We start from the raw sequence: 17,141 nt of genomic DNA on the forward strand, positions 1-17,141 counted from the left end.
GGGTCATTTGTGTTGGGTTGGGTCATTCATCTTGGGTTGGGGCATTCGTATTGGCTTCCACTGGATTGGTTGGGTTTTGCTGGATCATTCATGTCAGGCAGGGGTGAGGTGGGTCATTCATTAAACTGTTCCAACACCCACAGCGATATTTTTCAGAGCTTTTGCCCTACAAACTATTTCCAGGAACATCTCCTTGGCTCAGCCACCCTTGGTTCCTGCTGCTTTTGTGGAAATTGCACAAGATTTCCTGGAAAACATGAATTCCCTGTCCTAACCTTGTCCAGAAATATCCTCCACAGGCAGAGAGAAACCTCCATGTGCCCTGCACGTCATCCAAAGCTCTGCTTGACATCAGCACCACCAAAGCCACTTCCAAGAAATCCTGGGGTGGGGAAGGGGGACGGATTTCTTGCACGACTCCATGGAACAGGCCCAGGGGAGGATGCACCTGTAGGATCCGGAGTCTTTTTCCTCTGCGCGTGGCCACGGGAGCCCCTTGGTGTGGAACCAGCTGGCAGGGCCTGGCAGGGCCTTTCCCAGGCAGAGGGCTAATTCCGTATCCCCTGCCGGATGTGGGATCTCGTCACCAGCACCCTCTGGAGAAGGGAAGAGCATTGTGTGGGCTGTTGCTTTTTTTAAAGCCGTTTGTGACCTCGGGAGCAGTGTTTGAGTGAGGAAGGAGGGGACAAGGGGGAGGGCAGAAAATTCCCAGATCCCAGCTCTCTCTCTGGGAAATCCCCAGAAAGTTCCCAGGCACTTTCTTTCCCAGCACATGTGTTCCTACGTGCTGAGGCCAAGCAGCAGGTGCATCCCAGAGTGCTGGGCTCCTGGGGGGCACATGGGCCTCCTCCAAGAGGACCCCAGCACTGCCTGTCCCTGTCCCACAGGACCCTGTGGGCACAGGAGGGACCACAAATCCCAGTGAGCTCCAGAGACCCCCATGCTCCACACTCGAGGAGAAACAACCCTGTGAGCTTAACCCACGGGCCACGCCAGTGCTGCTGCACTGCCCATCCCAAAGGCAGCCAGTGGGACACCACGGAAGGGGGATCCCCCATCCCCAGAGCCCCCAGAGCTCCCAGCCCAGCCCAGCTCAGGCACTGCTTGATCCTGTTTGCTCGCATCCATCACTTCCATCGGGAACACGCCTGGATCCTGCAGGCACCCAGTGAGCCCCTGCTCGTCCGAGGGGCTGTGCCTCCCTCGTTCTTCGGAGGGAGAAGGGCCCGGGCTTCCTGCCAGGAAGGACCGAAGGACAGGCGACGGGCACTGCCCGAGCACGAGGCTGCTAATCGCATGCGCTGCCTCCTCCCGGGAGCCGGTACCGGGACACGATCGCACCCCGGGAAGGGCCTGTGACAAATTCTCATGGAGGCCGGGATGCCTTTGCCGTGAGCTCACCCAGTGACTAACTTGTTTATCTCCCGCGGGAGCTGCACCGAGGTTTTGGGAAGCAGAAGATCCCCGACAGCTCCTCTGCCTGTTCCAGGCGTCGCCCCCACCCGTTTCCTGAAAAACACTCGGAAATCAGGAATCCGCGGTGACACCAGCGCGTCCCCTCGCTGCCAGGACAGCGACAGCGAGAGACTCCGCTGCCCCCATACCCACGGCAGGGAAACTGGAAAGAATCAGAACACCTGGATCTTGGAAAACCAGGCATGGAAATTCCGGCACGGCTCTGGGGAGTATTTCCCAGTGCTTCGCTGGGGCGGTTTGCTTGCACAGGTACCGGGGAGGCCCCGCTGAGACCTCATCCTGCCCTATTCCCTGCCCAGGGAGGCACCAGCACGTTTAAGCACAGAGCAGGATGTCCCTAGAATGTCCCTAGGATGTCCCCTGTTCCAGGCCAGTTTAGATGGGGCTTGGAGAAACCTGGGATAGTGGAAGGTGTCTCTGCCCATGGCAGGGAGTTGGAACAGGATGAGCTTTAGGGTTTCTTCCAACCCAAACCATTCTGGAATTGTCTGTGTCTGACAGGATCATCCTAATCCCCAGGTAACCACTCCCAGAGCTCCTGTGTCCCCACGTGTCATCTATTCTCCCCAGTGCCACCTGCTTCTCCCAGTGCCGGGTCTGGAGCTTTTTCTGATCCACCAACTCAGTCCCTGCAGGTGCTTCGTGCTGCAGAGCAAGCCGGAGCTCCAGGGACCGGAGCCACTGCCCCGAGGGTCCCGGCGGGTCCTCCCCGCGCTGCTCCGGGGCATCTTCGGGGCTGAGAACGCTCTCCAGAGAGGCGGCGGCAGGGCAGGGTCGGGCGTGCTGCGGGACCGGGGGTGGTGGAAGGGGGCCGAGGGGCGGCGGTCGCCACCGCCGGGCCAAGGCAGCCCTCCAGCGGGGACCTGCCGCCTGCCCGGCGCGCACGCTAGTGTGCCGGTTTGGATGAAAATCAGCGCTTAGTAACCCAAAAGGGGATGTGTGTATCCCCGGCACCGCATGGGCTGCAGCGGGGAAGGACGGGGACAGGGACGGGAGAAGGGAGGACAGTGACGGGGAAGGGGTAGGCAGGGACAGGGACGGGGACAGGGACGGGGACGAGGACAGGGACGGGGACAGGGACAGGGATGGGGCAAGGCAGTGGCAGGGACAGGGACGGGGACAGGGACGGAGACGAGGACAGGGATGTGGCAAGGCAGTGGCAGGGACAGGGACGGGGACAGGGACAGGGACGGGGCAGCGCGGCGCCTCTCGCTGTCCAAGTGCCCGCCTGCCCGCCAGGGGGCGGCACTCCGCAGCACCGCTCCGTGCCCGAGCCCGTCACGGCCGGCGCTGTCCGGGGGCTGGTGGCACCCGCGCGTCCCCGTGGGGCGTGCGCCGCGCTCCATCCCCTTCCCCGAGCTCCGTGCCGCCTGCGGCGCTTCGTCCCGCGGCCTCCCGGACCGGAGCGGCCTCCGGAGCCGCGGCGTCTCCCGGGGCGGCGCCGTCCTGTCTCGGTCCGGTCCCGTTTGCCGCCGGCCCCGTCCCGCCGCGGCTCTATGATTTGCGGGCGCTCTGCCCCGCGTGTCTCTATGGCGGCGGCGGCCCCGCCCCGGGGCGGCCTGAGGCGGCCCCAGCCCCGCTCCTGACCCGGCCCCGCCGCCGCCTGCGGGCTCTGGGGCCCGGCAACGCCGCTCCGAGGCACCGGGGCCGCGCCAGGGCAACGGGGAGCCGCCGAGGTGGGTGGCGGTCGCGGTGCCCCCCAGCCCCCCGAGTTCGGAGCGGGGCTGGTCCTGCCCGCGGGGCTCGGGGACTGCGCTTGGGCCCCCTCGGAGAGGGACCCGTTTGCAGCGTAGCTTTCTTTTTTCCTTGTTTTTTCCCTCTTTCCAGGGTCACCCATACGCCGGTTCCCTCGGGCAGCAGCGGCCGATGTGGGAAAGCTCCGAGCGGCGTTTTCGGCCTGGTGGGCGCAGGGAGGCGGAGGAGGGGCAAGGAGCGGCGGAGAGCCCGGGGTAGCGGCGCTGACCCTGCGGAATTCCCTCGGCTGAGCCCCTCCGCCTGAGCCCCTCCGCCTGAGCCCCTCCGCCATCCCTTCAGCATCCCGAGCCCGCCCGAACCGCGCTCCGCCATCCCGCAGCTCCGCCGTTCCAGTGTCCCAGGTAATGCCAGGCCCGGGCTCACACGGGAATTACGGTCCCAGCGAAAGGGAATGAAAGGCTGCAGCTCTCGGGCAGAGCTGTTTTCCGTCATTCCCTGGAAAAACACAACCGCACCCTGCCTGGCTCCTCTTTGCCCGGGCAGGACCCAGAGTATGGAGTGATTTAGCAATAGGAGTTTATTGGAGTAACTCCTCTGGGGGGGTTCTACCATCAGGGCTGGCTGGTTTGCTGGGAAAAAAAAAAAAAAAAAAAAAAAAAAAAACAGAATTAGAACTTGTTTCTGTTGAGCTGCATGCATGGCCTGGGAAGGCTTTGCTTGGGAGAAATGCAAACAGGAGGCTGGAATAAGGTTCTGGGAATGGGGCCTGCCATCAGGTGGTCAGCGTGAAACGTGGGGTGAGCAGATAATTCCCTTTGCTTCCAGGAAAATGAAGTAGCTGTGAAGCTGGCAGTGCCTGGGATGTCTTTATTAGCTCCTTAATTTCATTGAAATCCCATGTGGGGAAGGGCTGGAAGAGGAATCTGGTTCTTGACAGCTGAGATCTGATGGAGTTGACTGCAGGGTGAGGGCAGGAGCTCAGCAGGGAATAGCCAGTCTGCTTTTTGTCTCTGTGGTAATTAATTGTAATTAACTGAGTCATCTCAGGCTGTTAAACTCTGCCTGTGTCCTGTCCAAGAGGTGCTGCCATCCTGGGGGATCTGGTTTGTTACCTGGCCTTGTACTCTTCGCTCCTCTGGCTCTGGCAGAGTCCTCAGGGCAGCTCAGCCTTTGCAAATTTCTCTTTTTCTTGGTGTTCCTTTCCTGCAGAGAACTGTCAGGTTAAAGGATCCCAGAGGATCAAAGGCCAAATTCCTTTCCCTCACTTTGGACTGTTGTGCTTCTGGCAGCTCCCTCTTCCATATGGAACAGAAACCTTGGTTCCAGCCAGGTGCTTCCAGAAGTAAAAACTGAGTGAGTGTGAGCAGTTGTTGAATGTTTGAGGTGTTTTTTTCATAGAAAACACCTTTTTTTTTTTTTCAGAGGATCTGGACAAACAGGCTGGAAGGGCTGGAGCAGGGCAGGGAGGGCAGCAGGGTCATTCCATGCCCTGGAGGGTTTGGCTAAAAGCTGGTGAAACCCCTGTTTGTGGGTTTCTCCTTTCTTAGGTGTTCCCATTGCTGAAACTATTTGGTCACTCATTTTTTTCACCATTTCCTTTGGCCAGAATGGGGACTGTGGCTTTTTCTCAGAGAGGTTAAACCCAGTTTTGTTTCCTTGAAATGTTTCTTGTGAGACAAACTGTGATGTTAGGGTTAGGGTTAACCCTTGTGAAACCCAGCCTTCCTTTCTGCTCCTTCCACACCTTCTCCTGTCCTTTCTCTCCAAAGACTGATGGGAATTCCTCAAATCACAATAGATTTGAGGTTTCTCTTTTTCCTTCCAGCACTGTTCTCTCCTTCATCCTGTGGGTCCTGTGTCACCCACCGTGTGTATGACTGAGCATTTATGCACTGAGCATTTAATGTCTGCTCCCTCCTGTCCTTTTGCTTTGAATTCTGAGGGAAATCTTGTCTGGAATTCTCTCATTTCACTGCTGCCCATGTGTCTGGACCACATAAAGCATAAAGGTGAGGTAGCAGGAGGTGCAGGAAGACAGTTTGCTGTTCATGTAGCTCATTCAGCTGTTAGCTCTGATGAAACAACAAAAATTATAAATCCTCCCTAATCATACAGATTTTTTGGGGGTTTAATGCCTCTTAGTTTTAGTATGTCTTGGAAAGATTGAATTTAAGGCTCTCACTGGGCTGCCTGTGGTGTTTTCTTCCAGGAAGAGCAATACAAGTTCTCCCTGATTAGGTTTAATTATCTGGGTCACTTCCCATTACCTGTGTTAATTTCCTTCTCAGTTTTGATACTGGGAGAAGAGGAGAGCAAAGAAATGTGTGTGGAAAGATCAAACTAAGGCTGGCCCAGGCACAGGCCATGTGCTGATGGATTTGTGGGTGAGCCTTTTCCTGGCATTTTGGGTCCTGTGTGTGTGTGTAGGCAAGATTCCTTGTTTTCTACCCCTCACTGGGATAGTGGATCCAAAAGCCAAACTGGACAGACTTTCCCTCTCTCAGATAAGCTTTGTGAGTTGTTGGTTCAGGGATTTAAATAATTTCTTTAAGATTTTAAAGCTGATAAAAATCAGGGGCACCTCCTGGGTTTTGTAGCTGTAGGGTTTCTTCTCTTGGTTATGAGATTTGTGTGTCAGATGAGGCTCATTCCTCTTCCTATAGCAGATTTTCAAAGCTGGGCAGCAGGAAAAGGAACTGGATATCTTGGAAAAGGAGGCTGGAGCCAGGGGGTTTGGTCTCTTCTCCCAGGTAACAAGGGATAGGACAAGAGGAAACACCCTCAAGCTGTGCCAGGGGAGATTTAGATTGAATGTTGGGAAAATTTCTCATGGAAAGGACTCCAGGGCTGAAGTGTGTCAGTGTGCCTTCATCTCAAACCTTCTCTTCAGAAACATTCCCACTTTTTCTCCCTAGGGATGTCTGCATTCTTTTATCCCTGCTTAACAAGTTGCTGCTGGGAATGTGGCACCTCTGTGGATTTGGTTGTTATCAGCAGCTTTTGAGGTCTCTGCAGAGCAGAAGCAGCTTGGACAGCCAGAGCTCCAGTGCCTGGACTCTCCAGATAAGAAAATGAAGGAAAATCAGAAGTCTAGGATAAGAAATGCTTTCTGAGCCTGTGTCTTATCCAGAGAGACCACATTTCAGTGCACTTCAAAGTGCTGTTAAAATCCTGCTGGGTTTAGACCTGGCCCCCAGAAATTCATAAACATGACAGGCATTTAGACTGAGGCATCATCTCTTAAAACTTGTCAGGTTTTTGCCCTTGCTCTTTGCACTGAAGAGTTGTTACAAATTTCCCTTGGAGAAATCGCCTTCTAACCTCTATCCTAAAATTAATCATGGTGGTTTCTCCTTCATGCCAGCTGTGTCCTTCACCAGCAGCAGAGATCTTCCTCCTCCTCCTCATTGTTTTGCCTGCTTTTTCTAGAACTGGCCTAATTACCAGATTCCTCTGTTATTGCTTCCCTAACCAAGGTCACTTTGCTTCCCCTATTGCTGCAATTCCATCCAGGAATGGTGAATTCAAACTGGGAATGCTGGAGGGGGGACAAGACCTTCAGAGATGAGGCTTTGCCACTGTTTTGCACAAGAGTGTTGAACACAGCTGTCTCTCCTGGATTGGCTTTGCCTGGTAAATCACAGAATCATGGAATGGCTTGGGTTGGAAGGGATCTTAAAGCTCATCCCATTCCACCCCCTGCCATGGGCAGGGACACCTTCCATGAGCCCAAGTGGCTCCAAGCCCCAGTGTCCAGCTTGGTCTTGGACACTTCCAGGGATCCAGGGGCAGCCACTGCTTCTCTGGGCACCCTGTGCCAGGGCCTGCCCACCCTCACAGGATCCTGGTATGTCCTTTGTGTCTCCTCAGGGCTGTTCCTGCTGGGGTTTAGGACAGAGTATCACATCCAAGTCACCTTGTCCCCTCTCTCCTGACTGGCAGGATGTGGTGCCAGAGGCTGGCGTGCCTGCTCCGGGGGCGGCGTGGGAGCTCTGGACATCACTGGCCATGGCTGCCCCGGGGCCCCAGGCCCATCCTGGCTGTCCCTGCACGCTGCCACCCCACGGCCCCAGCGTCCCCCTGCTGTGCCTGGGAGCTGCACCGAGACCATCTCGGTAGGTGTGCTGGGTGAGGGTGCTCCTGCTCTGCCCAGGGACAGCAGGGAGGGATTCCACCCTTGTCCCCTGGAATGATGTGTGTTTTCCTTCTGAAATAGCCTGCGTCACAGGGATGCACGCTGGGGGCCGTTTCATGTTCCCTGCTGGAATTCCCAAAGGCAGGATGGAGCAGCCTTGTCTTCTATGATAAGTGAGGCACTGCTAAATAAGTAATCAAATCCAGGGATTCCTGAACAAAAACTGTCTGAGCCGTGCCCTGTCAGGCACCATTTTCTGTGCCATGCTCAGGCTTTCCCTGGCACAGCCCCCCTTGGCTCTGGTGTGTGCCCACCTCTGCTGCCCAGCCTTGTTCAGGGTTGGCAGCTGAGGCCAGTGAGATCTCAGTACTCCGAGTCACTTGCAAGCAAAGGGAATTTCTCAGCATTTTACACAGTGGCTCCAAAGCAAAGGAGCCAGGCCTTTGATAAGATCCTCTGCCAGGTTTTCCTCTTGTGACAATTTACGTCAAGGGATACCACTGTATCCCCTGTAATTGGGATGATACAATGTGGGCTCTGGGCTTCAATTCTTGGCTTTGTTTGTCCTCCCTGTTGCCCCAAAGCCTCCTCTGCTCCCATCCCTGGCAGAGCTGAGGTACGGCAGCACCGTGATGCGCCTGGATTTCGTGTGGCTGCGGGATCACTGCCGCTCCGCCTCCTGCTACAACGCCAAGACCAAGCAGCGCAGCCTGGACACGGCCAGCGTGGACCTGGCCATCCAGCCCCAGGCTGTGCGGGTGGATGAGACCACGCTCTTCCTCACCTGTGAGTCCTGAACACCTGTGCCCTCCTGTGCCTGCTGATGGACAGTATTACCCCCAGATCTGCCTGCCTGGGAAGACACTGAGCCGTGAGCAGGTTTTAAACACTGCTCTCACTGTAAACACACCTCTGCATCAAAGTGGTGTGGTTCTCCTGCCCCAGCCCTTCTTGTGTGTATGCAGTGCCTGGGTTGGTCAAACTCCCCTAGCAGTGCAGGTGGTGAACAGATGGGGCATGACATGGTTGCTTTTCTTTTCCTTCCCTGTTCTGTGTGAGCAGCTGTCAGCCCTGCTCACCATGCCTGTTCTCTGTCCTTTCTCCTCACTTTCCCAGCTGCTTTCTTCCTTTTGGTGGGGCTTACTTTTATTTGAGGGCTTGACTTCAGGGCTTTGATTGTCCTTTTAGGCCTGTCAACAAAAGCCAGAACCACTGCAGATGCAACAGTTAGCTGGGAATTTGGAGAGGGTTGCAGCAGCTGCCCTGAATTTGGAGTTGTGGCAGCAGTGATAACACCTGTAGGACTTGTGGCCTTTCAGGTCATATTTCAGGTGGCAGCAGGCTGCAAAGGACCCATCCCCAGACAGGTGACAAGGGTGAGGCCTGTCCTGGGCTGACAGGTGCCACGATGCCAGGCTGGCCAGTGGGATTTTGGTGACTCTGCCCTTGTCCCTGTGCCAGGGCCGGATGGACACGTCACACGGTACGGGCTGGAGTGGCTGGCAAGGAACAGCTACGAGGGGCAGAAGGAGCAGGTCATGCACCCCCGGATCCTCTGGAATGCTGAGATCTACCAGCAAGCCCAGGTCCCCTCCATCGACTGCCAGAGTTTCCTGGAGACAGACGAGGGTCTGAAGGAATTCCTGCAGAACTTCTTGTTGTACGGGATTGCTTTTGTGGAGAATGTCACTCCCACCAAAGAAGACACGGAAATCTTGGCAAAGAGGATCAGCATAATCAGGTATCTAGGCTATCCTGGGAAGGATAAACTTGTTTTCTTTCTGTTTGGAAAGCTGCTGCTTCCTTGTCCTGTGTTTTGTGTGGCATGGCCTGGTTTGCAGACAAATGCTCTGGCTGCTCCCCTGGACCTGGGATGGAGGATCCTACTGTGGGATCCACCCTCCTTTATGGAAGAGCTGTGAATCACTCAGTCATTGAGCTGCCCCTAGAGCATCCCATGACTTTTGTGACAGTGGGACTGTGCAGAGAGGAGGGACTGAAGGAAGTGGCTGGCTGGGAAGAGCAGGGCTTTGCAAGGAGAGACATTTCCTGTTATGACTTGAGGGGTCGTGAGGGCAGCCTGGCCCTGGGAGCCAGGGAGATCAAAGACCAGTTGGAGCTCTTGCTGGAGAAAAACAGTGAGAGCTGTTGGTGTTGGGTTTGTGTAAAGCACTGCCAGCATGGTATGCCAGGGGCTGGGCTCAGGGCTTTATCCAAGCTGTAGAAACAGTTTGATTTGTCTGGGGCTGTTGGAAAAGGAGGGATTCCTGTTAATGAACAGTCACTTCAAATGGAAACTAGGGGCTCCAGGGAATAGCCAGCCAGCTTTTGTCTCCAGGGACCCTCTCCCTGTAGCCCCTGAGTGCTGTTTGGCCTTGCCTGGTGTCGCTTCCCTCCTGTGCATGTTGGAGGGGGGAGGTAGTGAAAACAGGATACTGGGAAGAAGAAATGGAATTATTGGGCAACCCTGTGTGGATACAAGTAAGGGCTGGCTGCACTTAGGCACCTCCATGACTGGGGATGATGGTTGGTATGGAAACATCAGTGGTTGTGGAGGGGAAGACTCATCATCACCAGTCTTTTGGGGAGGAAAGAGAGGAGGTGAACACCAGAAGAGAGATTAGAAGCACCATCCCTGACAATCTGAATTTTGTGAAGTTGTTCTGCTTTAATCACTCTGTGCATGGGACAGAGGGGAATAACTCAAATGTAGGGGAGGATATGCCTTACCCAGACACTGACCTATGATAGCTGCCCATCTCTTTTCCAGGGAGACCATTTATGGCAGGATGTGGTACTTCACCTCTGACTTCTCCCGCGGAGACACAGCCTACACCAAGCTGGCCCTGGACCGGCACACAGACACCACCTACTTCCAGGAGCCCTGTGGGTACGTGCTGCTCCAGGGACACCTTCCACTATCCCAGGCTGCTCAAAGCCCCATCCAGCCTGTCCTTGGATGCTTCCAGGAATGGAGCAGCCATTTGGGTTTGGATTTTGGGTGACACAGCCTTCATCCTGCAGCTCCTGAAGTCCCCAGACTCGTGTCACTAGGTTTGGGATGCAACACAGGCAGTTTGCTGCCTCCTCACCCAGCAAAACATGTGGGATTGGGTCTGGAGAAGCAGCAGGGGCACCTGGCTGTGTCCTCAGGGAGCACTTTGTGCCCAGGGGATGGGCAGCCAAGGTCATTGCTCTTGGATTCTGTCTCCGTGCAGCATCCAGGTGTTCCACTGCCTGAAGCACGAGGGCACGGGCGGGCGGACGCTGCTGGTGGATGGGTTCCACGCGGCCGAGCGGGTGCTGCACCAGGCCCCGGAGCACTTCGAGCTGCTGGCCAAGGTGCCCCTCAAACACGAGTACGTGGAGAACGTGGGCGGCTGCCACAACCACATGATCGGAGTGGGGCCGGTGCTCAACGTCTACCCCTGGAACAACGAGCTTTACCTCATCAGGTAATGGCCAGGAGGCCTCTGGGGAGGAGAGGGCATTGTGGTCATGGTTTTCCAGAACATTCCATGGGCTGAAAACCAATGTATCTTTGATGAGCAGGATGAAACCACAGGAACACCCTGTATTCCTCCCACTTTAGAGGAAGCCTCAGCACCACTGATGCAAAGATGGGTGTCAGTGTGAACTTTGATTTTTTACTCCTGGTATTCTCCCTTCAGCTCCAAGCTCTCATCTCATTCTATGTGAGATGCAGAAAAATTCAGCCCTTCTCTGTAGAAGCCTCTAGAAACTATCCTGGCACACAGGGAACAGGAGAGTGCAGAGTGATCCCTTCCAAAGGGAACTTGGGCTGGTTTTTGAAACTCCAGTTTGCCTCAGTTCTAGACGTTGTCCGGCACTGCTTTGCACTTTTATTCTAAGCAGCTCTCAGTCTTGCCATGTCCTTCCATGGAAAACCAGGAAGAACAGGTGTACACTTGATAGTAAACTTCTCTTGCCCTCAGTGCTGTGTTCCCAAAGTTCTGTGCTGGCGGCACAACCTCTCTGGTCACCTCTGCAGCCTCCCTTAAATTACCCAGTAATCCCACAGGCTCCTGAGGTTCCCTTGGAAGCACCTGGAGCCGCGTTGGGCAATCTCTTGTCTCTCCTCTCCCCGCAGGTACAACAACTACGACCGTGCCGTGATCAACACGGTGCCCCATGACGTGGTGCGCCGCTGGTACCACGCGCACCGCGCCCTCACCGCCGAGCTGCGCCGGCCCGACAACGAGCTCTGGGTCAAGCTGAAGCCAGGCAAGGTGGGACCTGGAGCTGCATCCTCTAGCACTGGTCCAGGGTGGGACTGGGAGCTAAATCCCGTGGGTTTGGCACAGGGAGAAGGGCAGGATGCTCCATGGGTGTGCCGGTGTCTGGGCACTGCCATATCCAGCAGTTTTCCTTGTTCTGGGTGCTCCAGTGTTAACAGTAGTGGCTTCTGCATGTTTTTCTGCTGTCCTAAAGCAGTATGAGCTCCCAGGTGAGGCAGAGATGTTTAGTTCAAGCTCTGCCTCAGAGGAAAGTTAGTCCCAGTTTCCAGCCACTGAAATGAGAATCCTCAGGAGCAGAGAGGCCAGAACACTTAATGTTCATGCTTTCACTTCTTCCAGAAGAAATTACAGTTCTGAGGTTATGTTTGAGCCCTTACATGGGTAAGTGACACCACAGAGGCAGGTGGTTGGGGCTACCCCATCCCTGGAAGTGTTCAAATCCAGGTTCCATGGGGCTTGGACCAACCTGGGAGAGTGGAAGGTGTCCCTGCCCATGGCAGAGGGTGGAACAAGATGGGCTTTAAGGCTCCTTCCAACCCAAGTATTCTGGGATTCAATGATATGTTGGCCACTGTCTATTGCTGATGAACTATTTCCTCTCCAGTAGAAAGGCAAAGAAACCCCAAAATGTGTTTCTAGGCTGGCTCCATAAAGAGCTGGTGAAAGAGCTGTGCTGGATCCTGTGGAACAGCTGGCTGTAGCCTCACTTGTGCCAATGTGGAAACAGGAGGCTCCTGCCCACTGTGGTACACCCTTACCTGCTCTTCCAGTGTCCAGGGATCCCCAGGACCTGCCCTGCCGGAGGCTCCTGGCCCTGCCTGCTGTGGTTGCTGTCCTCCTGACCTTTTCCCTTTCCTGCAGGTCCTGTTTGTGGATAACTGGCGTGTCCTGCACGGCCGGGAGGCTTTCACCGGGTACCGGCAGCTCTGTGGGTGTTACCTGACGAGGGACGACGTGCTGAACACTGCCCGCCTGCTGGGGCTGCAGGCCTAGCCCACCCTCCAGAGAGCCAGGCAGCCCCCAGCCCCACCTCTGGGAGAGGCAGGACCCTCCCACTTCCACTGCCAGGAGAGGCAGGCAGCCCCCAGACTCACCTCTGGGAGTTGCTGGCAGCCCCCAGTCCCACTTTTGGGAGAGGCCAGCAGCCCCTCAGTGCCACCCCCAGGAGAGGCAGGAGCCCCCAGCCCCACTCCACACCAGGCCAGGTGGGCTGGTGCCTCCCCAGGTGCTCCGGGCCCTCTGTGCCGGTGCCTCACCACGACAAAGACACTGCAATACCTCAGGCACCTCCACCCTCTCCAAGCAGCTCCCAGGGCCTGCTCAGGTGAGGGGGCAGGTGGAAACCAAAGGTTGTGGTACCATTTTTTGGGACCACACTCTGCCTTTGAGTACAGGCAGCTCTTGCTGTCCATGCTCCCAGCCTGGTCCTCCCAGCCAGGGTGGCTCAGTTGTGGTTAATCCCATCACAGTAAGTGCTCCTCCAAGCAAGTGCCTTCAGGAGTCCCTGTTTGGCCTTTTTTTTCCAACTGCCAGTTTTAGAGGACTTTTAGCAGAGCAGAATGGAAATCTCTGGGATCTTGTCTCTTATCACTGATGAAGCAGCCAAGCTGCCTGAGAGAGGGCCTGGAGAGATCCTGGTGTACTTTGAGCATTTCTGAGAAGGTTTAGGTTAGAGAAGGAAAAGGGAAGCACCAAGATGTGCATGTTGTGAAGCAGAGATGATGATGTTAGATGAGGGATGGAACTCCCACTTTTCCTTGACTTCCAGGACTGCCATGCTGCTGTTCCCTCTGCCTGTTGCACTGCACTTGTGTTGAGGGCAACACTCAGCAGCCCCAGGATTTCTGACAAATTTCCCACTGTGCCTCCTCTTCCGTCCTTTCTTAAGGAATTGGTGTTAGGTCATCATCATACTCTCTGGTGCATGAAACTCACTCTGGTTATATTTTTTTCCCAAAATTCTCCTCCTCTGAATGTAACTCAGAGGTGCCTTTCAGCTCCTGGGAGCTGGGATCTGGAATGCTGAAGTGCCACAGGGTAAGGAACAAAAGCAAATCCTGCTGTTAAACATTTTTCATTCTGCCATATTTTTTGGCGTGTTCCCTCTGCTCTGACCAGACCTTAAAGCAGGGCTGGGCCCCTTCACCCCTGGCTGTGCTGTGTGAGGTGCTCTGTGTCCTCAGGGCAGGGGCAGTGCAGGTGCACAGGTGCTGAACTTGCTGCTCTTGTTTAATCCAAACGCTGAATGTAGAGATCGTGGTGCCAAGACAGTCCTGAAATCTGCTCTTGCTGTGGGCTGAGCTCCCTGATGTTCCCAGTCCCGGTGTTCCTGCCCCAGTGCTTCCCATCCCCAGTGAGCCCCTGGGAGTCAGCAGGGATCAAAGGGATTTCCAAGCCCAGGCTGGGCAGGTGGTGCCAGGGGAGCTGCCCTCTGTCAGGTAAAGCTCCAATGGCAGCCTTGGATCCTGGTAGAACCAATTTTAAAACTCAGCAGGAAAATTAAGCCCCCTCCAGCCAACCCCTTTCCATAGTGGAAGAAAAATACTATAAGTTCTGAGTTGGAGTCACAATTTACTGAAGAAATCGCAATAATCACAATGATATTAATAAAAGATTGTATAAAATGAGAATGGTTTGCTCACAGAAAGGGTATTTGCCATCAGAAGTGTCACCAGGGCCCTGGGACAAAGGTGAGAGGTGGCAGTGGTGCAGCCAGGTGGCGGCAGTGGGGAGACTCCTGGAGTGATCCCAGCAAAAGAAAGAGAATCTCTCCTCTTTCACCTCCAGTTCTGGAGGGGGACAAAGCCACTCCCTTCCCCAGCCAAGGAAAGAACACAAGGTTCTGCTCGCAGTGTCTGAGCATTCCCTGCTGGAAGTCGCCCTCCTCCAGCGCGTCCTGGGCGGGCGGGACCCTCGGGCTGGGCTGAGCCAGCCCCGGCATCCCGCACCCCCTCCCGCATCCCCGCAGCCCGTGCCGCTGCACGGGCCCTTCTCTGGCCACACGATGGCACAAGATGCCAGAAATTCGTGTTTCAAAAAGCCACGAGTCCCATCCCGGGCGGGCTCGGGGCCCCCGGTGCTGCCGGTGCAGTTCGTGCCGCTGCTCTCCCTCCATCCCTCTGGAGAAGACCAGGAATTGGTGTTCAAAGCCTCTGTGGCTGTGAACGTTTTTTAGGAGCTGTGGGATGTGGTGCCCGCCGTACCGAAGGGTGGCTCAGAGGGTGGGGATGATGTGAGAGAATTTGAGATGTCGGTCTGGGGGACCTGCGGGTCCTGCAGGACCCTGGGGCTGGTCTGAAGGCAGGTGAGGCCAGCGCAGCGAAGGGAACCCGGAGAGAGGCTGGAGGGTGTTGCTGTCTCCCGGGATCCTCCGTTCCCATCTGCACATTCCAGGGCCCCGCATGGGTCCCCTTTGCCGCTGGGGCCGTCTGTCCCTCACCCCGTGCAGCCCGAGTGTGTCCCTCCCTCACACCGAGCTGGCTTCAGCTGGCTCCACTCCCATCCCTGTTTGCTGGCTTGTCCCACAGGGACCCCAATTCCTCCCTTGGAACCCCTCCCTTTCCTCTTGGCTCTGCAGTTCAGCCCCTCCTCCAGCTTTTGGGGTTCCCCAGAGTCCTCAGCCCTGCAGTGAAACCAAACTCTCCCCATTCACCTGCTGGCCACATGAATTTCCCTCCAGTGTCTCCCAGAGCTTCCCATTTCCCCCCTGTGCACTGCAGAGCCCTCTGCTCACTCCCAGCTCTCAGGATTGTGCAGGTGCAGCTTTCAGTGCATCCCCCTTGGCCCCCTCTGGTGCCACCAAGAGCCTCCGGTCCCTCACAAGACTCAAATAAAACCGGGGGAAGCTGCTTCCAGCCCAGCTGAAAAGTGTTTCCATTTTTAGCTTCCCTCATTTGGGGCTTGGAGCAACCTGGTCCAGTAGAAGGGATCTCTTCCCATGGCTGGAGGGTAGAACTGGAGGGTAGGCTGGAGGGGTGGATTTAAGGACCCTCCCAACCCAAACTGGTCTGGGATTCCATTATTTTGATACAGATATAACAAAATGAGGTCCCTGGGTCCTGATCCCAGGAGTATCCCTCCTGTAAACTGAAATTCCCTTTGCAGAAAGCCTGTGGGATGTAGATGATCCCAGCACACCTCAAGGGCGGGGAGGAAAAAGCTGCTCTCAGGTGTTTTAGAGCCAGACCGAACCCCTGCTCCCCTCAGAACTGGGGGCGAGTTCCAACTCTGCTGCAGGCTCTGGGAGAGGATTGAGCTGTGGGAAAGGGATAGGGACGGATCTTCTGGCCCTGGGGCATGAAAATGACCTGGGCTGCCCCCTGTAATTTCCATTCCTGTGGGACCCCCTCGGCCGTGCCGGCAGAGCCGGGAGCCGCCGATGGATCCCAGCGCGGTGCCGGAGCCCTGGGCAGCTCCATTTCCCGGGGGAGCGGGGACAGGAGCGGGAGCTGCCGCCGCTGCCACTCCCGGGAGGAGCCTGGGAGGGGAATCGGCGCGGAGGGAGAGGAGCCATCGGCAGGAAAACAGGCTGGGAACACCCGCGGCACCGGGTTCCATCCCAGGCTGCAAACCCACGGTACCGCCTCACCTGCTGCTCTCAGCACAGCGCGGAATTTCTGTGAGGGGATTTCTGAAATCGGGGCTATCCGGGGCTCTTTTCCCTTGGCAGATGCTGCTGTGCCGTCCCGCGGAGCTGCTGGGCACCACCTCGGTGCTCCTCGCAGGTAAGGAGAGCCCGGGCTGGGCTGGGCTGGGCTCCTCGCCTCTTCCAAAGCCCTTTGGAGCCGAGCGTGGGGAGCTCCGGGCCGGGCGTTTTAGGTGGGTAAAATGTTTAACCTGGAAGGCAAAGGCGTGTTTGCCCAAGGGGAGAGGTGGTGGAAGAGCCACGCACAGCTCCGGGGATAAAAGTCTGCTGCAGCCAGATTTATAGTGGGGCTGATAGATGTACTCACACATAAATATCGGTATATATGTTAATATCTGTGTTTGTGTTAAAAATAGATATGTAAAAATATTTGATGTTTTTAAAAACACAGATTTTATTTGTGTTAAACTCGTGTGAGCATTTTCACTGTGCTCCTTTAAATTGTCACTGGCTGCTTTGAAACACAAACCATAGAATAACAGGAGGGTTTGGGTTGAAAAGGACCTTGAACTTCCTCCCATTCTATCCCCAGGCTGCTCCAAGCCCCATCCAGCCTGGCCTTGAACACTTCCAGGAATGGGGCAGCCATACCTGCTCTGTGCTAGATCCAAATGCAAAAAGATTTTCAGGACGAGCATCTAAAATAGAAAGGAAGCCCATTACCCTACAGCTTGATTTTGGGATGATGTCAGTGAGCTCTCAGTGTCTGTAGGATGAGTTTTGGCCATTGCAGCTGCAAAAGATTAAGTGTTTTCCTCTTTCCTTCAGCTCATTGTTCTGTTCTCTGTAAACAGTGTTTTCTCAGCAGAAAAATGAAATTTTTCAGATAATAAGAATTTTTAATGATTAAATTGTATTTTCTTCCTCCACATCTACAGTCTGGGGGGGGCAGGAGGGCATGAAAACAGCTGCGTTTCAAGGCTATAAGAGT

General features: G+C 55.5%; 1 protein-coding gene across 7 annotated transcripts; it reads left to right on the top strand.

Annotated features, from left to right (window-relative positions):
* Window positions 1–2,817: 2,817 nt before the first annotated feature.
* TMLHE (trimethyllysine hydroxylase, epsilon) lies at window positions 2,818–14,195 on the top strand. Of its 7 annotated transcripts, none has more exons than XM_071442800.1 (10): window positions 2,818–3,152; window positions 3,304–3,572; window positions 6,685–6,804; window positions 7,114–7,286; window positions 7,891–8,092; window positions 8,768–9,047; window positions 10,077–10,196; window positions 10,525–10,761; window positions 11,418–11,556; window positions 12,427–14,195. In XM_071442800.1, the coding sequence occupies exons 3-10, from the start codon at window positions 6,687–6,689 to the stop codon at window positions 12,556–12,558; spliced, it is 1,401 nt and encodes a 466-aa protein (XP_071298901.1). In that variant the 5' UTR covers window positions 2,818–3,152; window positions 3,304–3,572; window positions 6,685–6,686; the 3' UTR covers window positions 12,559–14,195. The 7 variants fall into 7 exon arrangements, with proteins under 7 accessions (XP_071298901.1, XP_071298907.1, XP_071298905.1 ...); XM_071442804.1 differs by lacking the exon at window positions 6,685–6,804 and adding an exon at window positions 4,381–4,524 and having other exon boundaries at window positions 2,826–3,152; window positions 7,916–8,092; XM_071442801.1 differs by lacking the exon at window positions 6,685–6,804 and having other exon boundaries at window positions 2,826–3,152; window positions 7,042–7,286; window positions 7,916–8,092.
* Window positions 14,196–17,141: the final 2,946 nt, after the last annotated feature.

The sequence above is a fragment of the Agelaius tricolor genome, unplaced genomic scaffold (assembly GCF_023055355.1).
Source record: "Agelaius tricolor isolate 1412-34295 unplaced genomic scaffold, bAgeTri1.0.p SCAF_17, whole genome shotgun sequence".
Classification (NCBI taxonomy): domain Eukaryota; kingdom Metazoa; phylum Chordata; class Aves; order Passeriformes; family Icteridae; genus Agelaius; species Agelaius tricolor.